Raw genomic sequence first — 21,688 nt, 5'->3', positions numbered from 1 at the left:
CCCCAGGCACAGCCATTGCTGATTGTTTGGCATAAAATGCTAGAATGAGCAAGAAAGTCTTCAAATTCCTGAGGAATTTTCTACTACTCTGGATTCTACTGAATATAATAGGGCATATAAAAAAATATATAACATAGTTCTTACCCTCAAAGAGCTTATGATTTAGTTGAAGGCACACATCTCTACACACACACAATACAGACATTAGAGAACTATTTAGAGTACCTCTCTTCCATAGAAATCAAATATGACATGTAATTTTAAATTTTGAATTTTGCACATTAAAAACAAAATGGTGAAATTTAATGAAGTATTATTTTTACCCAATGTATCTAAAATGTTATTTCAGCATGTAATTAATATAAAAATTAAAAATGAAGTATGTTAGATTCCTCATTTCATGCTAAGTCTTCAAACTCCAGTCTATATTTTATACTCATAGTGCATCTCAGTTCAGACAAGCCATATTACAAGCACTCAATACCTATATGTGGTTAGTGGCTGCCATATTGGATTGTGCAGATTTAGACAGTATGGAGTGACATGTTGAGTGAATTTTAAAGTTTTAGTGAAAAGAACAGATTATGGAGGAGATAGAAGTCTGGTCAAAAATGGCATCTAGAGAACTATAGTATAAACTTCTTGATAGCCATGGGGTTTTACTATGGTGCTTTCCAAAAGCATCTTTTAATTTACCTCCTTTTGTTTACGAGGAACATCATCATCAACAACAACAAAAAATGATTGCAACTCACCTTGCTGCAAGGCAGAATACACCACAGGAAGAAAGAAAAACGGAGGCTGCGAACTCAAGCAGAACAACACAGGAAGTGGGTCCATGAAAATAGGCATAAGGTCAGAGATAGCCCATTGTTCATGGGCCTAACTTTCATCTTATTTCTAGTAAGGGTTACCAAACCTTGGGGTTTGTCATTGACTTTTCAAAACAAGGCTCACAGAAGATGGAAAACAACATTCTAATTTCTTTGTTTGAAAGGATATATATACTTTATTTCTCTTGGCACACCAGCCTATAATTTTCCTCTTTGAAATTTTCTAAAACGTGAGCTTTATACCTCATTGCATAATTATGACTTAGGTTTCACAGTTTATGTAATTGATTTCAGGTATTTTTTGACGATCACATTTCAACAGCTGCAAATTTATTTTTCTTCTGGAAACTTTTGGCAAGGTAGAAGTATGTACTCAACTTACCTCTGTTATACCTGTTTATTCCTTTATGACTATGCTATTAATGCATACCTATGGCCAAGGACAGAACTCAAGGACCACGAGTCTGTTTTGTTCCATAGATTATTTCTCTTCTAAACCAGAATATGCATACCCCAATTAGGAGTTAACTTTTGCTCCCTCTTGTTCAGAAATCTTAATTCTGCAATTTGGGAACCTCATGGTAAATCTCAGATTTCCCTGTGAGAGATACAGCTATCTGACCACTGACTCTTGCTCCCTTCCCACAATGTAGAGTATTGCTGGGACCACACTTCCCAGCCACTCAGTGACTGAGTTTGGGCCAGTGAAATGTGTAGGGAAGTGATGTACACCATTTCAAGACAGGACCTATAGAAACTTCCTCCTATTCCTCACCTTTTATTTTTCCGTATCTGCTGGCTGAATACAGAGGACTGTGAGGCACTAGACAAGGACAAAGTCACAAGATGAAAGGAGTCACATCTGAAAGACCAGGTAGAAGACTTATAAGTATGGGAGAAATAACCTTCTTTTGTGTTAAGCCTACAAGATTTAGATTTATCTGTTCTAAATCAGTTAGTGTACATTGTCTGCCAGGCCTCCAAGAGGACCCTGGAAGCTCATGTAAATTCAACACTTGTCCATCAACATTAATGCGACAAATTACCTGAGGGGTTAAGTTGATTTCTCCCAACCAACTCCCTTCTCTGCTTTCAGTATCTTAAAGTCTAGAATTATTCTCATGTGCCCTGTTCAAGCCAGTGTTTCTAGGGCTCAGGAAACTAAATTCACAAAGGCTGCCTTGTAATTAATTATAGACAGAGAGCAAAGGAACTTCATGGTCCTGAAGCTTCTCATTCTCATTAGGATCCCTGCTTCATTTTGGTTACAGTCTTCCGCTAATGGGGCCACACATGTTTTTTGTTTGTTTGCTTGTTTGTTTTAATTTATTTTTTTAATTTAAATCCAAGTTAGTTAACATATGGTGTAATAATGATTTCAGGAATAGAATTTAGTGATTCATCACTTACATACAACACCCAGTGCTCACCCTAACAAATGCCCTCCTCAAATCCCATCACCCATTTACTCCCTCTTTCGCCCCCCTTCCCCATCAACTCTCAGTCTGTTCTCTGCATTCAAGAGTCTCTTATGGTTTACCTCCCTCTCTGTTTGAAACTATTTTTACCCCTTCCCTTCCCTCATGGTCCTCCATTAAGTTTCTCAAGTTCCACATATGAGGAAAAACATATGGTATCTGTCTTTCTCTGACTTATATAACAGCATAATACCATCCAGTTCCATCTACATTGTTGCAAATGGCAAGATTTCATTCTTTCTCATTGCCAAGTAGTATTCCATTGTGTATATAAACCACATTTTCTTTATCCATTCATCAGTTGATGGAATTTTGGCTCTTTCCATAATTTGGCTATTGTTGAAAGTGCTGCTATAAACATTGGGATACATGTGCCCCTATGAATCAGCACTCCTGTATCCTTTGGATAAATTCCTAGTAGCACTATTGCTGGGTTGTAGGGTAGTTTTATTTTTAATTTTTTGAGGAACCTCCACACTGTTTTCCAGAGCAGCTGCACCAGTTTGCATTCCCACCAGCAGTGCAAGAGGGTCCCCTTTCTCCACATCCTTGCCAACATCCGTTTTTTTCTGAGTTGTTAATTTTAGCCACTCTGACTGGTGTGAGGTGATATCTCATTGTGGTTTTGATTTGTATTTCCCTGATGAGGAGTGATGTTGAGTATCTTTTCAAGTGTCTGTTGGCCACCTGGATGTCTTCTATGGAAAAATGTCTATTCATGTCCTCTGCCCATTTCTTCACTGGATTATTTATTTTTCATGTGTTGAATTTGATAAGTTCTTTATAGATTTTGGATACTAACCCTTTATCTGATATGTCATTTGCACATATCTTAGCCCATTCTATTGGTTACCTTTTAGTTTTGTTGATTGTTTCCTTTGCAGTGCAGAAGCTTTTTATCTTTATGAGGTCCCAATAGTTCATTTTTGCTTTTATTTCCTTTGCTTTCGGAGATACGTCAAGCAAGAAATTGCTGTGTCTGAGGTCAAAGAGGTTATTGCCTGCTTTCTCTTCTAGGGTTTTGATGGTTTCCTGTCTCACATTTAGGTCTTTCATCCATTTTGAGTTTATTTTTGTGTATGGTGTAAGAAAGTAGTCTAGTTTCATTCTTCTACATGTTGCTGTCCAGTTCTCCCAGCACAATTTGCTAAATAGATTGTCTTTTTTCCATTGGATACTCTTTCCTGCTTTGTTAAAGATTAGTTGGCCATGAATTTATGGGTCCAATTCTGGGTTCTCTATGCTATTCCATTGGTCTGCGTGTCTGTTCTTGTACCAGTACCATACTGTCTTGATGATTACAGCTTTGTAGTAGAGGCTAAAGTCCAGGATTGTGATGCCTTCTGCTTCGGTTTTCTTTTTCAACATAACTTTGGCTATTCGAGATCTTTTGTGGTTCCATACAAATTTTAGGATTGTTTGTTCTAACTTTGAGAAGGATGCTGGTACAATTTTGATTGGGATTGTATTGAATGTGTAGATTGCTTTGGGTAGTATCAACATTTTAACAATATTTGTTCTTCCAGTCTATAAGCATGGAATGTTTTACCATTTTTCTGTGTCTTCTTCAATTTCCTTCATAAGTTTTCTATAGTTTTTAGCATACAGTTCTTTCACATATTTGGTTAGGTTTATTGCTAGGTATTTTATGGTTCTTGGCACAATTGTAAATGGGGTCTATTTCTTGATTTCTCTTTCTGCTGCTTCATTATTGGTGTATATAAATGCAACTGATTTCTGTACATTGATTTTGTTTCCTGCGGCTATTTAGGATTTTTGAATACATTAATTAAATCCTTTGGTTGTCTTGACTGAAGTTGGAAGACCCCCTTAATTTATTACCCACATATTTGGAAATTAGTCTCCTTCATTATATGTTCACTTTTGTGAAATTCGGTTGTAGTTTTTCTCTTGTCACTGTTCCAGATATCTGGAGGGAGAATTGTATTTAAGGATTCTGGCCTCCTGTACACTTACTTCACTGATGTTTCAGATAGGGTCCCACTAGGAAATAGATGGCCACACACACTGGGATAGTTCAAGAAAGGTTTAATAAAAGGTGCTTCTTATATATATGTGTGCAGGGTGCAAGGAGATCACAAGAGAGAGCTGAGTAACAGTAGGAGCTGTTATTACCTCTAGGCACCAAAGTACCTAAGTAGGAGAAGTTCTGGCATATGCTAGGACTGTGTAGTGGGTTGAATGGTCACTCCTAAAAAGATATTTCCAAGTCCTAACCCTCAGGACCCTGTGAATGTGACCTTATTTGATAAAAGGGTCTTTGTGGATATAATTAAGGTAACGACCTTGAGATGAAATCCTCTTGGTTTTAGGGTAGGGTATAAATCCAATGACAGGTAACCTTATAAGAGAAAGTCTGAGGAATATTTGAGACACAGAAACACACAGAGGAGAAGACAATGTAAAGATGGAAGCAGAGCTTGGAATGATGTATCTACAAGCTAAGGAATGCCAAGGGCTGCCAGCAGTCATCAGAAGCTGAGGGAGAGACATGTGACAGATTCTCCCTCAGATCCTCCAGAAGGACTCAACACTGCCTTCACCTTGACTTTGGACTTCTGGCATCCCAAACTGTGGGACAGTAGATTTCTGTTGTAGGCTGCTTAGTTTGTGGTAACTTGTTATGGTAGTCTAGGAAATGGATACTGATGGTGTCATGGTGGCAAGATACTGCCAGCCTGATGTGACCCCAGAGGCAGGAGCAAAAAGCAAAAAATCAAAACCCTAATCTCATTCTCTTAACAATCCTCCTGCTGGGGCTTGTCGTTGGCCAAAGGTTGCCTGAAGCCAAGGGTAAGGAATAATGATGTGCTACAGACCAGGGCAGTCACGTGGGAAAGAGCAGGATGGAAGTGAAAGGTGGATTTGGAGGGGCAAACTTAAGATAAACAGTATGTCTTTTTTAGGTTATAGGTAAAGTAACCAAGAATCCCAATGTGTCTGTTGGAGTTTGGTTTTTACCTGTTGTCCCAGTACAAGTATTAATTTTGCCTTTTCTTTCTCAAGGGTTCAAGTTTGAATGATAAATTACATGGTCACATTAGTTATAGGCTAAAATCCAATTGGATTAGTATTCAGATGGATAGAGAGTTTTCTGCACAGTATGTTAAATGAAGCAAGTGTCCACACCATCAGGATGTCATCTCTTCCAATTGCCCTGTGGTCCTGACTGCTCTTGGTAGGTGTAAGAAGAAGAATTAAGACCTTCTGAAGTTAACAAGAACATAACTGTCTCCAAAACCTGGATCAGATGCTCCATATTTTCTGAAGTTAGCTTTTTTCATCTTGGAGATCTTTTTTGTCAGGACATACAGATCTCCCCTGTTCTTTTAAAGTCCTGTACAGTACTCCCTAATTTATTGAACCATTTCCCTACTGGTGATAGTTTATTATTTAAAGTTCCTCATGGAAAAAATACTTCAGTAACCATTCTTGTATATGCTCTTTGTATAGATGTGTGAGTATTTCTAGAATAGATACTGTGTCAGAGCTATAGACAATAAGAATCTACTCTGGCTAGTTTAAGAGAAGGAATTTGTTTAAATAGATAAGTTAGTTCACAGAATCATTAGGATGGCTGGAGAATAAGACTTCAGGTTTAAGTGTGAAGGACCAATGCTCAGAATTGCACTGTCGAAATGGGCTTAGGTTGCTGCTTTTGACACTGACCCCAGAACTACAGGGCAGACCAGTGTGTTGACAAACACACATTGACACTAGTCTCCTACAGAATAGCAACCCTGTGCACAGCCAGTTTCCTTACATTGCTCACTTGTGAGGTGAAGTCTTAAGTGGGTGCGTCTAATTGGTCACATGACTGTACCCTAGCTAGCTACAAGGGAGACCAGGAATTAAAAATAAAGATCTACCAGGAAGGCAAGCCTGATAAAGTGGAAATTGTTCAAATGTTGGGAAGCTCTTTTCATGAGTCTAAAGATGGTGTTAGACTCATATGACACATGTCTACTGCAGACAGCATAAAGTGGAGCTGTCTGTTGAAGGATATGTACACTTTAAATTCTGGCACCCTCTGCCAAACTGACTTCAAAGAAACGTAGACCAATTCACATTGCCACCTGCAGTGTATGATAATTCCCTACATCTTTTTTCCTACATGGTCTCCAGCAACAGATAGTATTATTTCTTTAATACTTTTGACAATTTTTGACAACCTGATATTAAATAAAGATCCTACTTTTTAAAAATCTGCTTTTTCTCAAAATTGGTTAACCAATTTTTAAAACATTTTTTAAAAATTTATTACCCATTTGTTCTTCTGAGACATAGTCATTTATATCTTCTGCCCGTTTTTTTTAATATTATGTTGCTTTTTTGTTTGCTAATGTTTGAACATCTCTGTATATCCTGAGCATCAGATTATTTTTCTCTGTTCCATTTGTTGAAAATATCCTTCACAGTATCTCTTTTATCTCTTTTGCTTATGTCTTTTAGTTATGGTAAATTTAAATAAAATGGGTAATCTTTTCAGTTTTTTTTCCCAGAAAAATGTTCATGTCTTTTAATATAAAATATCCTCCTTTAATCCCTTCAAAACATTTTTCTAGGTTTACTTGCTCATGTTTATTTCCTTCAGTCTATCTATTATTGTGTGTGTGTGTGTGTGTGTTGTATGAGATAGAAACTAGGATATTATTATTTGTTTGTTTTGTTTTTCCAAGGGCAGAGCCAGTTATTCCTCACATTTTTTGAAGAGCCCATTCTTAACATGTATTTAATTTTTCCACTATGTATTTCTGTTTCTGGAGACTTTGTCACATTACACAATGTTGATTTAAGGCTCTATGATGATACTTGCTTTCTCCTACACCACAGTTTTAATGACTGAATTCTTATAGTGTATTATGAAAGCTGGTAAAGCAATTTATTCCTCACTTTTTTCTTCTAGGAAAAAAAAGACCTAGGGTCTTCTCTATCTTTCTTTCCCAGATATATTTTAGAATAAGTTTACTGAATTCAATTAAAATAACATGGAGAATTTTTTGATTAGAAGTATATTTAATTTAAGTAGGTTTCTGGGGTGCCTCGGTGGCTCAGCCAGTTAAATGTCTGACTCTTGGTTTTGGCTCAGGTCGTGATCTCACAGTTTGCGGGATTGAACCATGTCAGGCTCCACACTGATAGCAAGGAGCCTACTTGGGATTCTCTCTCCCTCTCTCTGCCCCTCCCCCACTTGCTCTCTCTCTCTCTCAATAAATAAATAAATAAATAAATAAATAAATAAATAAACTTAAATAAAAATCAATACATAAATACATACATACATACATACATACATACATACATACATAAAAACATTTCTGTAAATTCAAGTATGTTGCCTGGAAGGTATGTTTTATGGTGTATTATGTTAGGAGAAATTAATTTATTATTAGAGATTTCCTTAGCAGTTTAGAAATGGGGCACAAATAACTTGTTAAGACCAATGAGTTGTTTTCTGTATTTCTTCATCATTTACCATGATTATATTAAAATGGCAATAAAAAAATTGGGAGCCCCAAAGAAAACTAATGGGAAAGCACTCAGGAACTAAGTGTAACAGGAGAAACAAGAAGGATTAGAAATACTCAAAGAAACATGTTGTTCCTGGCTCTGCTCTGGCCTGTATCTAGAAATATAAGCCCCAGCCAGAAGTGCAAGGGCCTATCAGCCTCTTCATACCCCAAGGAGCCAAGGGGGTAGAGACAAACATACTCTTTAGGAGGAGGGGCATGGGTAATTGCACTGTTCTATTCATGCACAGTGGGTATCCTCACTGCCTACTTTCTGCCCATTCCTTGTCTGGATCAGTCAACCCCTCCTCTACAGAGAAGTCAGTGGAGCCCAGGCTACAGAAGCAGGCACTTGACTTTCAGACCTGCCAGCTTAGGTTTCTGTCCTGACTCTGGCCAGCCATGAGTCTTTGGGCACATTAGCCTATCAGAGTCTTAGTTGTAGAAACTTCTGGAAAGCCAACAGGGGGTACCTTATGCAGATAAACTAAGCAATAACATACAGAGAAACTTTTTCAAATAGGTCAGTGGAGGTTTTATTTTACACACAGAGCAGGAAGTGAGTGGACACACTGCTTAGATGATTTAGACTTTAGACTGTAGATGCCTCCCTGAGAGTTCACAGAGCAGTCAAACATTATATTTAGGAGACACAGGAAAAGGAGGCTCTGGAAGAAAATGAAACTTCCTTAAGTATCAACCACATAGAGGACAATGTTATATCCTGGAATATGCAAAGCAAATTAGGTAACTAGGATATGACAAATTCTCCATTCTTAAGGAGCCTAACTTTCAGTGAGGCAAAACTTCCTCATGAGAAATAGGACAGAGCTGAATGTATCAGCAGTGTGGGCAAAATCACAAAGCACAATTAGATGAGTTGCTGAGGAGTTACAGGTCAAAGGAACATAACAAATGTTTCTGGAGAAGGAATTCTTGGTGGTAGCAGTGCAAGGAGATTTAATGCTGGGTAAAAAAATAACTGTGTACTAAATATGTGTGTACTAAATACTGGCACTGGCATTTTCTAAATTGTACACCTTATTATTTGGCAAAGGCACAAGAGTAGTACATAATAAATTAGGATCTAGTAGATTGCTGGTGGGACTGGTGGTAAACAAGTAGCTTATAAGCTTGCTTTGCCTGGATTAGAAGTCAGGAATAAGACATGTGGTGGCATTTAATGAAAATTTGGCTTATGGAAATTTGAAAAATTGTGATATGAAATTACTGATTTTCACTTTATGTGCAAAATTCGAAATGATATGAATCTACCCAAATTCAAAAATATATATGAGATTCTTACCACTTCAATGGGATAAGTGAATTGTACCACATCTGTTTCCACATGGTGTTGTCACTTAAGCTGGAAAAGAGAAACACCCAATATTGCAGTTTTGATTTATGAGAAGTTTTTATTCCTTGAGTAAAATCCTAGAGAAGTAGCTGGTGGTGGCATGACTGCTAGACTCTGCTCTCCTCCCTTTGAAGGCCTCCCTTCTATCGCATCCTCTGCCCCTCATGGCTTTTACACTTTCCTACTCCCCTGGTGCCTCTCTACCACCCCACCAATCCCATCAGCATCTCTTTCTCAGGTTCCTCTCTCCTCGTCTCCTCAGCAACTAGAAGATCAAGGGCAGGAGATGTACCAGCAGATGGAGACCAACTGCTCTCCTTCATGGCCATTACCTTCACTGGGGACCGAAAAGGGTACATTGCACGTGTCTGAGAGAACACACAAGGGAAAAGATGAGTGGACAATGGGCCAGGCATTCTAGGCCCTGTCTCAGGGAGAGCTCTTTGAAAGGAGAGGAGCCTGGTCATCTTTCTCTGACTGTTCCACTTCCCGCAGCAATTTGTAGAGGGGTCCTGTAGTGCCCTTGTGATGTGGAGCTTCTTTGGATTCCATCAGCTTCAAGCTGGGACAGTAACAATGATGCCAAAAGGAAGAGATTCCATAGATTCCCAGCAGACACAAAGCATTGATCATCACATGCCAACAGAAGAAGGTGGTGATAAACATGATGTCACTGATGTCATCATCCTGCCATGGGTAGCCAGTGACTGGTCTGTACAGAATAAAGCCCCCCTGTATCAGCCAGGAGCCCATCGTCAGAAACAGAAAAGTCTCAATCAGCAAGAGGTGAAATGTGTCAGGAGTCCACAGCTCTATGGTCAACACCAGCATCAACAGGAACACCACCACGATGAGCAGATAATGAATCTGAAGCTCTATCCCGGTTGAGTCCTGGCCGTGTGACATCAACAGCAGCAGGAGCACATAGAAGGTCAGGACCAGGGTACCTTTCTCTAGGACCACACACCTCTGAGGTAGCAAGTTCTTGCTCATGACATCTACACAGCCATTGAGGGTGAAGAGGATGAACATAGTGAGGTGCTGCCACTCTTTGGGGTACAGAAATCTTGGTGGGTACTTCTTGTTCATCAACACCATCCCATCATCAAGACAGAAGACTACATAAATTGTTAAGATGGAACCAGTCACTATCTTCAGCAAACCTCCGTAGGATATTATCCACAGCCTGACCCATATTCCCTTATGCCTGGGAGGGCATGAAGGACAGAGGAGAGAGTCATTGACTATCATGGCCTTAAAGACCACTGTGGCCTGATACAGTCCATAGGAGAAAAGATACAGCCCTGGGTATATATGCCCTATGAATTTTCCCATGAAATTATAGTTCTGTCTTCCTAAGGAGTGAGGACAAAACTCAGGACCTCACTGCTCTCCTCTCTATTGAGGGCCCTTCAAGTTGTAGGCTACATATACAAAGCTAACTTCTACCTCTTTTTATCATCTCTCTCTGCCCACTGCTCCCAGAGAGAATTCAAAGTTCTGGACAAGAGCCTACACTTTTGGTAATGAGTCTCATTGTTCCATTCCATTCTAGTACACTGGGAACAAACTGACTTCTGCCAAAAAAAGGAAGGTGAATATTTCCTAGTATGTACCTGTGAGAATGTGCACTCTCATGAGCTCTGTGTTTGGGCCTTTTGAGATGATTCTGGTCACACTGTCCCTCTCTCCCATGACCTGCTTTCTTCTGCTCCTGTCCAGTGCTTAGAGAAGCAGTAGAGTGGTGCATGAACTGTAGATTACCCAGAAACGGCCTTGGTTACTCACAAATATTTGTGTACTTTTTAAGAACGCTAACTCACATCTTTGACCATATATTGAAAGAAAATATATTCTCCCTGAAAATAAAAATTTGTAAACATTTGGGGATATGCTCACATACACGCATACTAAGTACCTACCTGGCCACTTCATTTCTCTGTAACAGATTTGGGGACCCACCAAGAAAGCCCCTCATTTGCCCCCAAATCTCTCTCCACTGGATAGTAGATAAACTTGAAAAACCACTTTTTGAGATGAATTTGGGAATGTTAAGGTGTACTTTGTTGTTAAAATGCAAATATTTTCAGACATAGATTCAGTAAGCTGTTTATATTTAATGTGAATAAGTTCATCAACTTTATTTTCTAATTACTTTTGCTATGTGCCTAATACTTGTAAGTAGAAAAAGTCTTAGGCAGTGGTTGATAGCCAGCTGCATCTGAGGTAATACATCCTGGGCAAGTGGCTTCATATAGAGGGATGGTAAAGAGCAAGGTACAGGGAACATGAGTCAGGCCCTTGGGCACACAGTGGTTCTGGATTTATTGCAAGAGGTACGGGGAATAGAGTTACTCTGACAGTGATATAGGTGTGTGGAAGAGGAGGAAGTTCATCACTCGAGATAAAGAATGCAGACATCACAATCTTCTGCATAATCAGAGTACAAGCAATACTGTGGGGCAGAAAGGCAGCACCTATATGCTGATAGCACCCCCAGTGGGGAGGAGGACTTACACCCAAGTCACAGCACTGACTCTGAGCCCTGACCAGTATCTCTCTTTCCTACACCCACTTTATATCAGAAAACAAAACAAAAAAAAAAAAAAACAAACAAACAAACAAAAAAAACAAAAACAAAAAAACCGAACCCAGTCTGTCCATGCCCTTGAGGATGAAGGCCATTTCTTGACAGTGGGAGAGTGAGGATTTGAGTATAAAAGTGCTGTACGAGAGAGAGCTGAAGATTACAGAGGGATTTACCTTCCTTTTTCCATTTTAATTTCAACTTTCCTTTCTTACACAAGTGTGGCATACATTGGCCAGCAATTCACTATATTCATATCCTTTTCTTCCTTTGCGTACTGATAAACTATTCCTACCCTGCTTTGCAATTGAGTTCTAGCCAATCGGTATAAATGGAAATGATACAGATTACTTCCTGGTCTCACTCATTAAATTCTCCCTTACATACTCTTCCATGTTATTTTCCTTTCTCTGGCTTTAGACAAAACATCACAGCTTACTATATGTTGTTGAGAATAGAGGAACTCTAGGTTGGAAGGAACAGGTTTCCTGGACCACTCCTTCTAGGAAACCTATACTTTTGTTCAGGAACACTCATTTTGGACTATAAATAAACAAGGAATAAGCTATTTTTCTTGAGCTATGGAAATTTTCACATGTGTTTGCTATTGTGGCTAGAATACCCAAGCTAATGCAAAACTAACACATAGACCTCATAGAAAAAATTTAGAAAAATTCATAAGCAAAATGAGAGAAAAATAAGTGCCTGTAGTTCCAAACTTGATGATAACCACTGCAAAACCCCAGCTTTATGAAAGCAGGGCTGTGAAATGGAAAAAAAAATGACGAAATTGAGAAACCAGGATTCCAGTCCCAATGTCCACCTAATGAGTAGAACTTTGGCTTCTCTATTAATGAAAGGAAAGAACTGTGGCATCTGTATTCTTTAAGTTGAGAGAGGGAGAGAGAGAGAGAGAGAGAGATAGAGAGTATGGATGGGGAGGAGGTGGGAGGGAAACACTTGGGGGGTTTGTATAGGGAATGATTTTGTCACCCCACAATTTTTCCTTTTTAGCTAGTGGTCAAAACACCCAGAAAACTTCAAAGAGCTGGAACGGTCAAGGAGAGGAGGTATAAAGGGAAGCAAGAGTATGACATTGTGATACAGCGGACTAGGGAGGAGAAATCTCTGGTACTCTCTGTGGTTCTTGTCTTGACCTGGGGAATTGTTGAGCTGCTCTGAGGGGAATTGGCTCTCAGTACAGCAAAGCCCATTTCTCCACTGAGTATCTACCATCATCAAAGAGCTGGTGTGTTTTTCTGAGTAGCTCAATTCTACCTAGAATGGACTGCAGGTGTCAGAAAAGACTGGGGTCACTAGTAGTGTTATCTCCAGCACCTCAGTTCTGTGGGTCTAATAGACATAGTAGATGTTGAGGGACAAGCAGATACCACTTATCTCCTGACCACCACATCTTTTTTTTTATTTGATGTGGAAAAGTAAATTGGGCTATTTTTATTTTTTTATTTTTTAAATATGAAATTTATTGTCAAATTGGTTTCCATACAACACCCAGTGCTCATTCCAACAGGTGCCCTCCTCAATACCCATTACCCACCCTCCCCTCCCTCCCACCCCCCATCAACCCTCAGTTTGTTCTCAGTTTTTAAGAGTCTCTTATGTTTTGGCTCCCTCCCTCTCTAACGTCTTTTTTTTTTTTTTCCTTCCCCTCCCCCATGGTCTTCTGTTAAGTTTCTCAGGATCCACATAAGAGTAAAAACTTATGGTATCTGTCTTTCTCTGTATGACTTATTTCACTTAGCATCACACTCTCCAGTTCCATCCACGTTGCTACAAAGGGCCATATTTCATTCTTTCTCATTGCCAATGTTTATAGCAGCACTTTCAACAATAGCCAAATTATGGAAAGAGCCTAAATGTCCATCAACTGACCACCACATTTATCTTCAGCTTTGGCCATTCCTGGTAGCCGTGAGGCAGTGATCAGAGGAGATGAGAAAATAACAGTACTGACCCAAGAGCAATGCGAGGTTGAAAGTGGCAAGTATGGGGACAAAGCAGTCCCACTTCAGGTTCCGTCAGGTCGCCACGTTGACCAGGCACCAGCACTACATGTTGTTCATTAAAACACGAACATCCTGATTTCAGACTCTGAAGATAGGAATCACCTATCCCAAACCAGGTGGTACACTGCCCACGAGTAGCTGAGAAGGAAGCCAAAGTTGGTGAATAATTAGCAGAACTGGCAGACAGCTCCAGAGTCTGTGGACAGTGAGTACCTGGACAGCTGTTTCATGGGGGTAACTTTGCTTGATCACAGGAGCCCATGGAGGTCCTACAAGTCCTGGCTGTTCCACACTGAGACTACCCTCAGACCTGACCTCCCCCCACCACCCCCATTCTCAAGGGGCCTCAGGCACAGCCACTGCCACTTGTCTGGTACAAAATGCCAGAGTGAGCAAGAATGTCCTCAGGAAGTGAGTGAACATGAATTTACTAAATGTTGTGAGATAATCTTGTTCTCACAAAGCTTCCAATATAATTAAATGTGTAGTACACATAGATACACACGTACATAGAAAATATACAAATATACATTACAGAATTGTGTAGAATTAGTAAATGTCATGCTGAGTGGTGTGAAGAGGGCATTTCAAATTTCAATGACAGGAGTTGTTTGTGAGGGAGGTTCAAGTTTAATCAGAATTATCCTTAGATATGTCCTAGAAAACTGCTAGTAACTCAGGGAAGGTTTTAGTGCCATGCTTTCAAAAGCCTTTATACCAACTTTTAAAGAATCCTTCATTTCTTATCATTGCAGGGGAGATATGACTAAGAAACCAGGATATGTGTGTTCTAGAATGGCAGGGTCAATCAAGTGCTTGCACCATCAGTCTCTAATGCTAAGTCAAGGGCACTTATGGGAGAAGGAGTAGGACTGGGATGGGACGGGAAAAGAGGTGAGGCTGAGAACTTTGACCTCCCCAGTTCCTTAGGATCTGACTTTCTGATGGAGGAAACCTCTCTTCCTACCTGAGAGAAAAAGGCTTCCTCTGCATGGCCACCTTTCAATGACTGTACCAGGGAGAGTCCTGTCCAAGGGGATGCTAGTCTCTGTAGGACCCACTCACATCACTCTTAATGGATCCATGTCCGTAACAAGACTAGCTCTCAACAGAGCCCAGACATGTATGTACAGGACCTAGTCTGAAGTGGGAGAGGAAACCAATACACCAAAAGAATTACAAGGCCCCACAAATCAGTTTTGGCAAGAGTGTGGGGAGCATGGATATTTGACCACATGAAGTGAAATTGGATTGCTGATTGAGACACAGTTATCAATATGAGTTTACTTTCCTGCGGTTCTAGGTTTAATATGCAGCTTAAGCATCTGGGAATGATGTAAAAAGTCAACTAGGTTGGCCAATTGAAACCTGGACTTCATGGTGGCTTACAGTCAGTGAAGTTGACATACTGGAATTTCCCTGGCAGACTCTAAAGAAACACTGCCAAATGGAACTTTCTTCAAAGATGGGAATTTTCTATAATCTGTGCTGTCCGATATGATAACTTCTAGCCAGCTATGGCTATTGAGAACTTGAAATGTGGCCAGTGTAACTAGGGAACTGAATTTTTAGTTTTAGTGATTTAAATTTAGCCACATGTGGATAGTAGCCATTGTATTGAATGATGCAGTTCTAATATAGGGAGTCTGAAGGCTCAGGGAAATGGCAAGGACACTTCATTTTTTATCTAAATTCACTCTGGCTGCATCCCACAGGTTTTGATATATGGAGTGGTCTCATCACCACTTACTTTTAAATAATTTTACATGTCTTCTTATTTTCTACTTACCCCAAAAGTTATCTAGGAAAACATCTTTTAATTTGCACATCCTTTTTAAATTATCCTTTTTATGTTGATGTTATTTTGCTTTTTACAAATATGTTGTTCTTCATAAATATTCCATGAGAAGTATTTGAATATTCTACATTCCTATTAATTTTTATGTGTTATTTATGTGGTTTTTATGAGGACTACTGAGACGGGTGTATTATGTTTTTGTTTTTGTTTGTTTTTTTTTTACTATGACTCTGGATTTGTTCATTCTCTTTTTACTTCTTTTTAAAATTCTCTTTATTTTTTTCAGTTTTTATTTTATGCACATAGCTGCCTAATGTTAATATGTTAAATTCATAATTGTCATATCTTTTTGGTGAAGTGAATATAAGAGAAGAAAACAAGGGTGTCTGGGTGGCTCGGTCGGTTAAACATCTGACTTTGGCTCAGGTCATGATCTCACAATTTGTGAGTTCAAGCCCCACATTGGACTGTCTGCTGTCAGCACAAAGCCTGCTTCAGATCCTCTGTCTCCCTCTCTCTCTGCCCCTCCCCTGCTCTCCCTCTCTCTCCAAAAGATAAATAAAAATTACCAAAAAAAAAAAAAAAAGATAAAACTCTAAAAAAACACAAACAATCATATTTTTCCCTTTTAATTATTATGGTTCTCATCTCTAGTTTTCTTTTCTTTGATATTAGTTTTTTAATATCTTATTTTCTTTTATTATTTTTATAGTATACTTACATGCATATGTTTTCAATCCTCTGGTGTCTGTTGTGTAAGCATGTCTTGTACTTACCTTAACTTTGTATTTTAACCTGTTCTGAAAATCTGTGTTACTTTGACAGGGCAATTTAAGATACTTACTCTTATTGTGATCATTGATATATTTAGACTTCTTTTTAACCTTTTATTTTATGGTTCTGTGTTCCTTTTTTGGTCCTGACCCCAGTTCCTCCTTGGAAATATTTCCATAGGAATGAGTAACTTATGTTTCCCAGAATTAAAATTTCCACTGAAATAAATAAATGTCTCTTGGAACTGAAGGTTATGGGACTTGAGACTGGTGACACATTACTGTGTTTCTATGCTCTCCACATTTATACCCCTTCAGCTCCAGGTTTGTAAAACTTTACAAATAGTCCTGTGGAATCTTGGAAATTTGACATATGCCATCTGGCATGTCACATAAGTCAAAATTGTCCGTGGGTTCTCATAGCACCAGTGGTTGATGTGAAAACCTCTATTCTTTCATTCCTCATAAGTGAATTTTTACACTTATGTGTAAAATTCACTTATTAAATCCCCAAATTTAAGAAAAATGAAGGTCGCACCTCACCGGTACCTCATTCAAAGCCACACCATCAAGTGCACCAGTTATTGGTTATAATCTTTCTTGCCTGCTAAGACTAGAACATTCTGAGAGATCCTAAGAAACAATAGAGTGAGGCGGTTAATAGTACAGACTTTAGGATTACTCTGCCATGGTTGGAATCTCTTATTCCATGGTTGGAATTTCATTTATTCCTCATAAGTATAATATGGGGTCAATAATAGTATCTCCTCATGGGGTTACTGTGAGGTTTAGAAAAGACAATCCATGTAAAAACACTAGGCACAATGCTTGATACGCAGTAAGAACTCAGAAAATGGTAGCTGATATTGTAAGCAATCATCTTAGTCCACACCCAGGACTCTAGACTAGACTATTTTCATACAAATTGCTGTTTCCTTATGGTCCTCCCCTTTCCCTGAAGGAGAGCCTTGGAGCTCCTTGAGGACTCATGAAGAGACATAATCTACTCCTCTTGGTATTCTTAGTATCCCCAAAGCTGACTGAAGTTGTCAGTCAGTGAACAGAGCAGTTGGGGTTTAAACAGGTGCTACAGGTGTTGGCCTCATACTGGCAACCTCTGTCCTATGTTTACATTTTGTCTGCAGTTGCTGCATTAAGAAGACCTGCCCTTAATGAAATATTCAGTCCTAGATCTTTTCATGTCCCAAATTAACTTTAATGAGCAAACAGGGAAAGATCAAGAGGGCTGCGACTAGGACTTAGGGGAAACTTTGAAGCAGAAGCCAGGATGGGGTAGATGCCCTCTGGAGATGGGCCAGCGTTTGCTTTTGATGACAGTGAACCTTCAGATCTTGTTCATTTGAGCTGCAAACAAGGGGCTCTGAGAATTCAGTATACCTGAGATTTCATTTTTTGCAATGTCTCTGTGTTCCTCATTCAACAAACATGTGTTGAATACCTACTGTGAGCATGAATCGCGCTCAAATGCTTTTATTATATGCTTTGGGTAATATCAAGGTGGGTAAGACACCGCCACTGCCCTCAAGAACTTTATGTTCTAGTAGAGGAAATAAGATGCACACAAATGGCCACATTGTGTGTTGGAGGGAAGGGGGTGGGGACTGTGACATGTAACAAAAGAGGTACAAATTTCCATCAGATTGAGGAAGGAACAATAGCTTCCACCTTGAAGGGAACCAAGACTGTTATATGCAGGAAGTTAGATTGAAGCTACCCTTTAAGAATGGTGGGATCTGGACAGGTAGGGGTGAGCAGTGGTCTTTCAGGTAGAGCACATGGTGAGAACTGGCAGGGAAGACCAGGGAACTTTTTGGTAATAGAAAGTTATACTTACTCTGTTTCATATATATATATATATATATATATATATATATATATATATATATATAGTTGAATGATGGTAGTTTAGTGTCCCTTTATGCTTATTTTTATTTCTCTCCTTAGTCCAGTCCCTAAGCTGGTGAGAAGCATATACCCAGGAATTTCTACTGGGCATCCCTACTGGAATTTCTACTTTGTTTGGGGGAAAAAAAAAAAAAAAAAAGGAGCTGCAGGTCAATACTGATGTTTAAATAAGGAGTTTAGGATTGCCACAGACAGTCCTCAGCAGAGGCAGTTTCCTCCTATCAGAAAAGGGCCCTATCCTGGATAGAATCAATCCTGGACTGATTATCCCTACTGTTCCTGTCCTTGTTACAAACTCCTGGATGGCATGGTCCTCTTTTCTGAGTGTCCATCACAGCTATACCACCTAACACCTCTTCTTTCAAGGACAGTTCCTTCACTGCTTCCCCAGGCTTCTGGTTGAAAGTCTGGTTGAAGACTTTCCCAGAAAGGAGCTTAAGAATCCATCAGATGATCTGTTCTTACTAGAGTTGGGCTTCTGGACTTGTCTCAAGAGTAGTGGACTCATTTGGAGCCATATCTTGTCATTTTCCATTTTTGGTATCGAATTTAACAAACATTTAAAACAGGATCTTAACTGAGACTCATCCTTCTGTCTCTGAGTTTCAAAGGTTAGTCATAAAACTGTTGGTGGTAAATCTCATTGTCATTCCAAGGGGAGGTGCGGGAGGTCTATGTCAGACTTTTAAAGGAAAGTCCTGGAGTCATGCTGCTGGCTTTTGCTCACCACCTACCTCTTGCCCATCTAAGAAGTAGAGGTTGACAAGAGATTGGAAAATGAGGATTTCTTTGCAGAGAACTTTCAGTGTCCTATGCATTCTCTGCACCATCCCCACTGGCTAGTGAGAGGGATAAAGGTGCACTCCCTTTACTCCAGGCCATGCAACAGGGCCTCCAAGGGTGCTACACAGAGAGCAGTACATGTGTTACCTAGAGGGACAGAAGGTCAATGTCTGATTCTCACCTGGGAGTCCAGTGGCAAGAGGCTCTTATGGGGTTGTGCCTGCTTAGTGCAGAGTGGGGAGAGGTGGTACAGAGGGAGTGACGGAAGGGCAATGGCAGTAGTGTCCAAAGGCTGCATATGAACCCTGTGAAAGTCAGCAGGCCTGGGCTTCTTCAAGGGTTCTTCCCCTAGAAAGCACCCTGGAGGGGCAAAGGGACCTAAGGGGCTCAAAGGGGGAGTCTCAGGTGGCCATGTGGAGAAAGCCTAGCCAGTACTCATGTGGCTCAGTGGACAATCTCTGAGGAAGACAGAGGTATCCTTTGGAAAGAGGATCATGCAGAGGGCATGAACAAATATATCAGCCTCATAAGACCATGCTCCTTTCCCCAGTCTCTTTTTCTCTGAGTCCAACCTGGGACAGACCGGGTAGGGCAGCTAGAGAGTGGGCAGAGGTGAAGCGAGGAAGGGAGAGTAGCTGACCACATGCCACCTCAGCCACCTCCACCACCTCTGTGGACTTCTGAGCCTAAAGCAGCCCAAGCTAGGAGATGAGGAGTTGTGAACTGGACAAAAGTTCAGAGTTTAGAAAATTTATGTGAATTGGGCTGGATGATGATGATGGTGATGATTATTATTTAATTTACATCCAAGTTAGTTAGCATATAGTGCAACAATGATTTCAGGGGTAGATTCCTTAATGCCCCTTACCCATTTAGCACATTCCCCCTCCCATAATCCCTCCAGTAACCCTCTGTTTGTTCTCCATATTTAAGAGTCTCTTTGGGCTGGATTATTTGATGAGTGTATCAGACTGGACCTTTATTATCTGAGTGACTGAGATTTTGGCCCAGGAGCAAAGAAAATCAGTTCCACAGAGCACATTTAGGGGGCCATGGTAAGAAAGAATACATTGCTTCTGGCTTGCACCTGGATAGGTTGGGCTCATTCAACCAATTAGAGTCTGTGCTGTAACTGCACCTGTGTTAGGAGCTGTGGGAGTCACGGAGGTAAACACGTCCCACTGCCTGCAATCCAGGAGCTGCTAGAGAACAGGAACACCTTTAATAAAAGGCATACCCTGAAAAGCCTGACAGTAATGTTCCAATGGAATATAGGGAAATGGGAAAGAAATTCCATCTTAGGATCCCCATGAGAGCCTTTGTGGAAGGGATCTGAGCTGGAGCAAATGGTATGGGTGGGGCAAATGCATTTAATACAGACAGAACTGCTTGAGACAAGATGAAAATACAAGAATGTGCAGGAATGCTTGGAGATCAAAATTATATAGGCTGTGACTATGGCAGTTGGAATTAAAATGCAGTGTTTTAAAGATAAAAACCATAAAACAAAATTCTCACTGCACTTTACAGTTTGCAAAGTTCTTGTGGATATCTTATTTCATGACAATTATCACAACCCATGGGATAGGTGGGGAATGTGTGTTTTTTGTGAATGAAATAACTGGGTCAGTGTTATTCTCTTACCCAGTAGTGCAGGGCTAGCCAGTGACACAACTAGCAACTGAACCCAGGCTTCCTAGTTTCTAGTGTTGTTTGTTAGTTGTTCCATGGCATTTAATCCTGTCCCTCCACACATGTTATGAGCAGTTCAGTTCTAAAGACTATTTCATTTTTTACTTTTGGAATGATAGGGGTGTGTTGTGAGATTATGTGATTATATTGATTGATTGATTCATTCATTCAACAAATAATTACATTTTAGTGGAAGGGGAAAGACAATTAAAAATGAGCATTTATATATTAGATGCTGGTAAAGGCTAAATAGAAAATGAAACAGGGAAAAGGACTAGGACGTGCCAGGCCTGTGAGAGATTGCTATTTTAAATGAGAATATCACTGAAGCCTGATGTGATAATGGCAATGTTTGAGTAGAGACCTGAGCAGTGAGCTGGTGAGCCATGCAGATATCTAGGGGAGACACTGGTTAAGACTATGGCAGTTATCCACGTGGGGTGTTATGGTGCTATGGACCAGGAGGAGAGGTGATGAGGGTGAGGAGTCATCAGATTTCACATGTTTTTTTCAAAAGGATCGAGAGAACCATTAGATGTGTAATAATATGAGAGCAAGAATGCCATCAAAAATGACACCAAGATTTTCAGTCTGAAAAACTGGAAAGATGTATTTGCATAGTTTTGAGTTGGCAAAGGCTTCAGGAGAAAAAGGATTTGCAGGAAAGATAAGAAGTTTATATGGGGCACTTTCACTTTGAGATGCCTGTTTGATATTCAAGTATTAAAGGCAATTAATTAGAAATGCCTGGAGTTCAGGGAGAGGTCAAGGCTAGATTCTAGATTTTGGAGTGAGCGTGTAGTTCTAGTGAGTGTCAGTGGAGTGGTTGTCAAGAACTGTGAAGTATCTGAATTTTACCTAGTTTATGAGTCAACAACTGAGTCTACTACAGCATCATGGATG

The 21,688-nt window shown here is 39.9% G+C and overlaps 1 protein-coding gene across 1 annotated transcript; it reads right to left on the bottom strand.

Annotated features, from left to right (window-relative positions):
• Window positions 1-9,488: 9,488 nt before the first annotated feature.
• Window positions 9,489-10,465, bottom strand: LOC131496013 (transmembrane epididymal protein 1-like). The gene has a single exon (XM_058701129.1). The coding sequence runs from the start codon at window positions 10,448-10,450 to the stop codon at window positions 9,629-9,631; it is 822 nt and encodes a 273-aa protein (XP_058557112.1). The 5' UTR covers window positions 10,451-10,465; the 3' UTR covers window positions 9,489-9,628.
• Between the last annotated feature and the right edge of the window lie 11,223 nt (window positions 10,466-21,688).

The sequence above is a fragment of the Neofelis nebulosa genome, chromosome 15, assembly GCF_028018385.1.
Source record: "Neofelis nebulosa isolate mNeoNeb1 chromosome 15, mNeoNeb1.pri, whole genome shotgun sequence".
In the NCBI taxonomy this organism is placed as follows: domain Eukaryota; kingdom Metazoa; phylum Chordata; class Mammalia; order Carnivora; family Felidae; genus Neofelis; species Neofelis nebulosa.
This window is presented reverse-complemented; position numbering and strand designations above follow the sequence as displayed.

Coding starts and splice junctions, on each gene's coding strand:
- LOC131496013 (XM_058701129.1), bottom strand. CDS start 10,450: ATGATAGTCAATGACTCTCTCCTCTGTCCTTCATGCCCTCCCAGGCAT.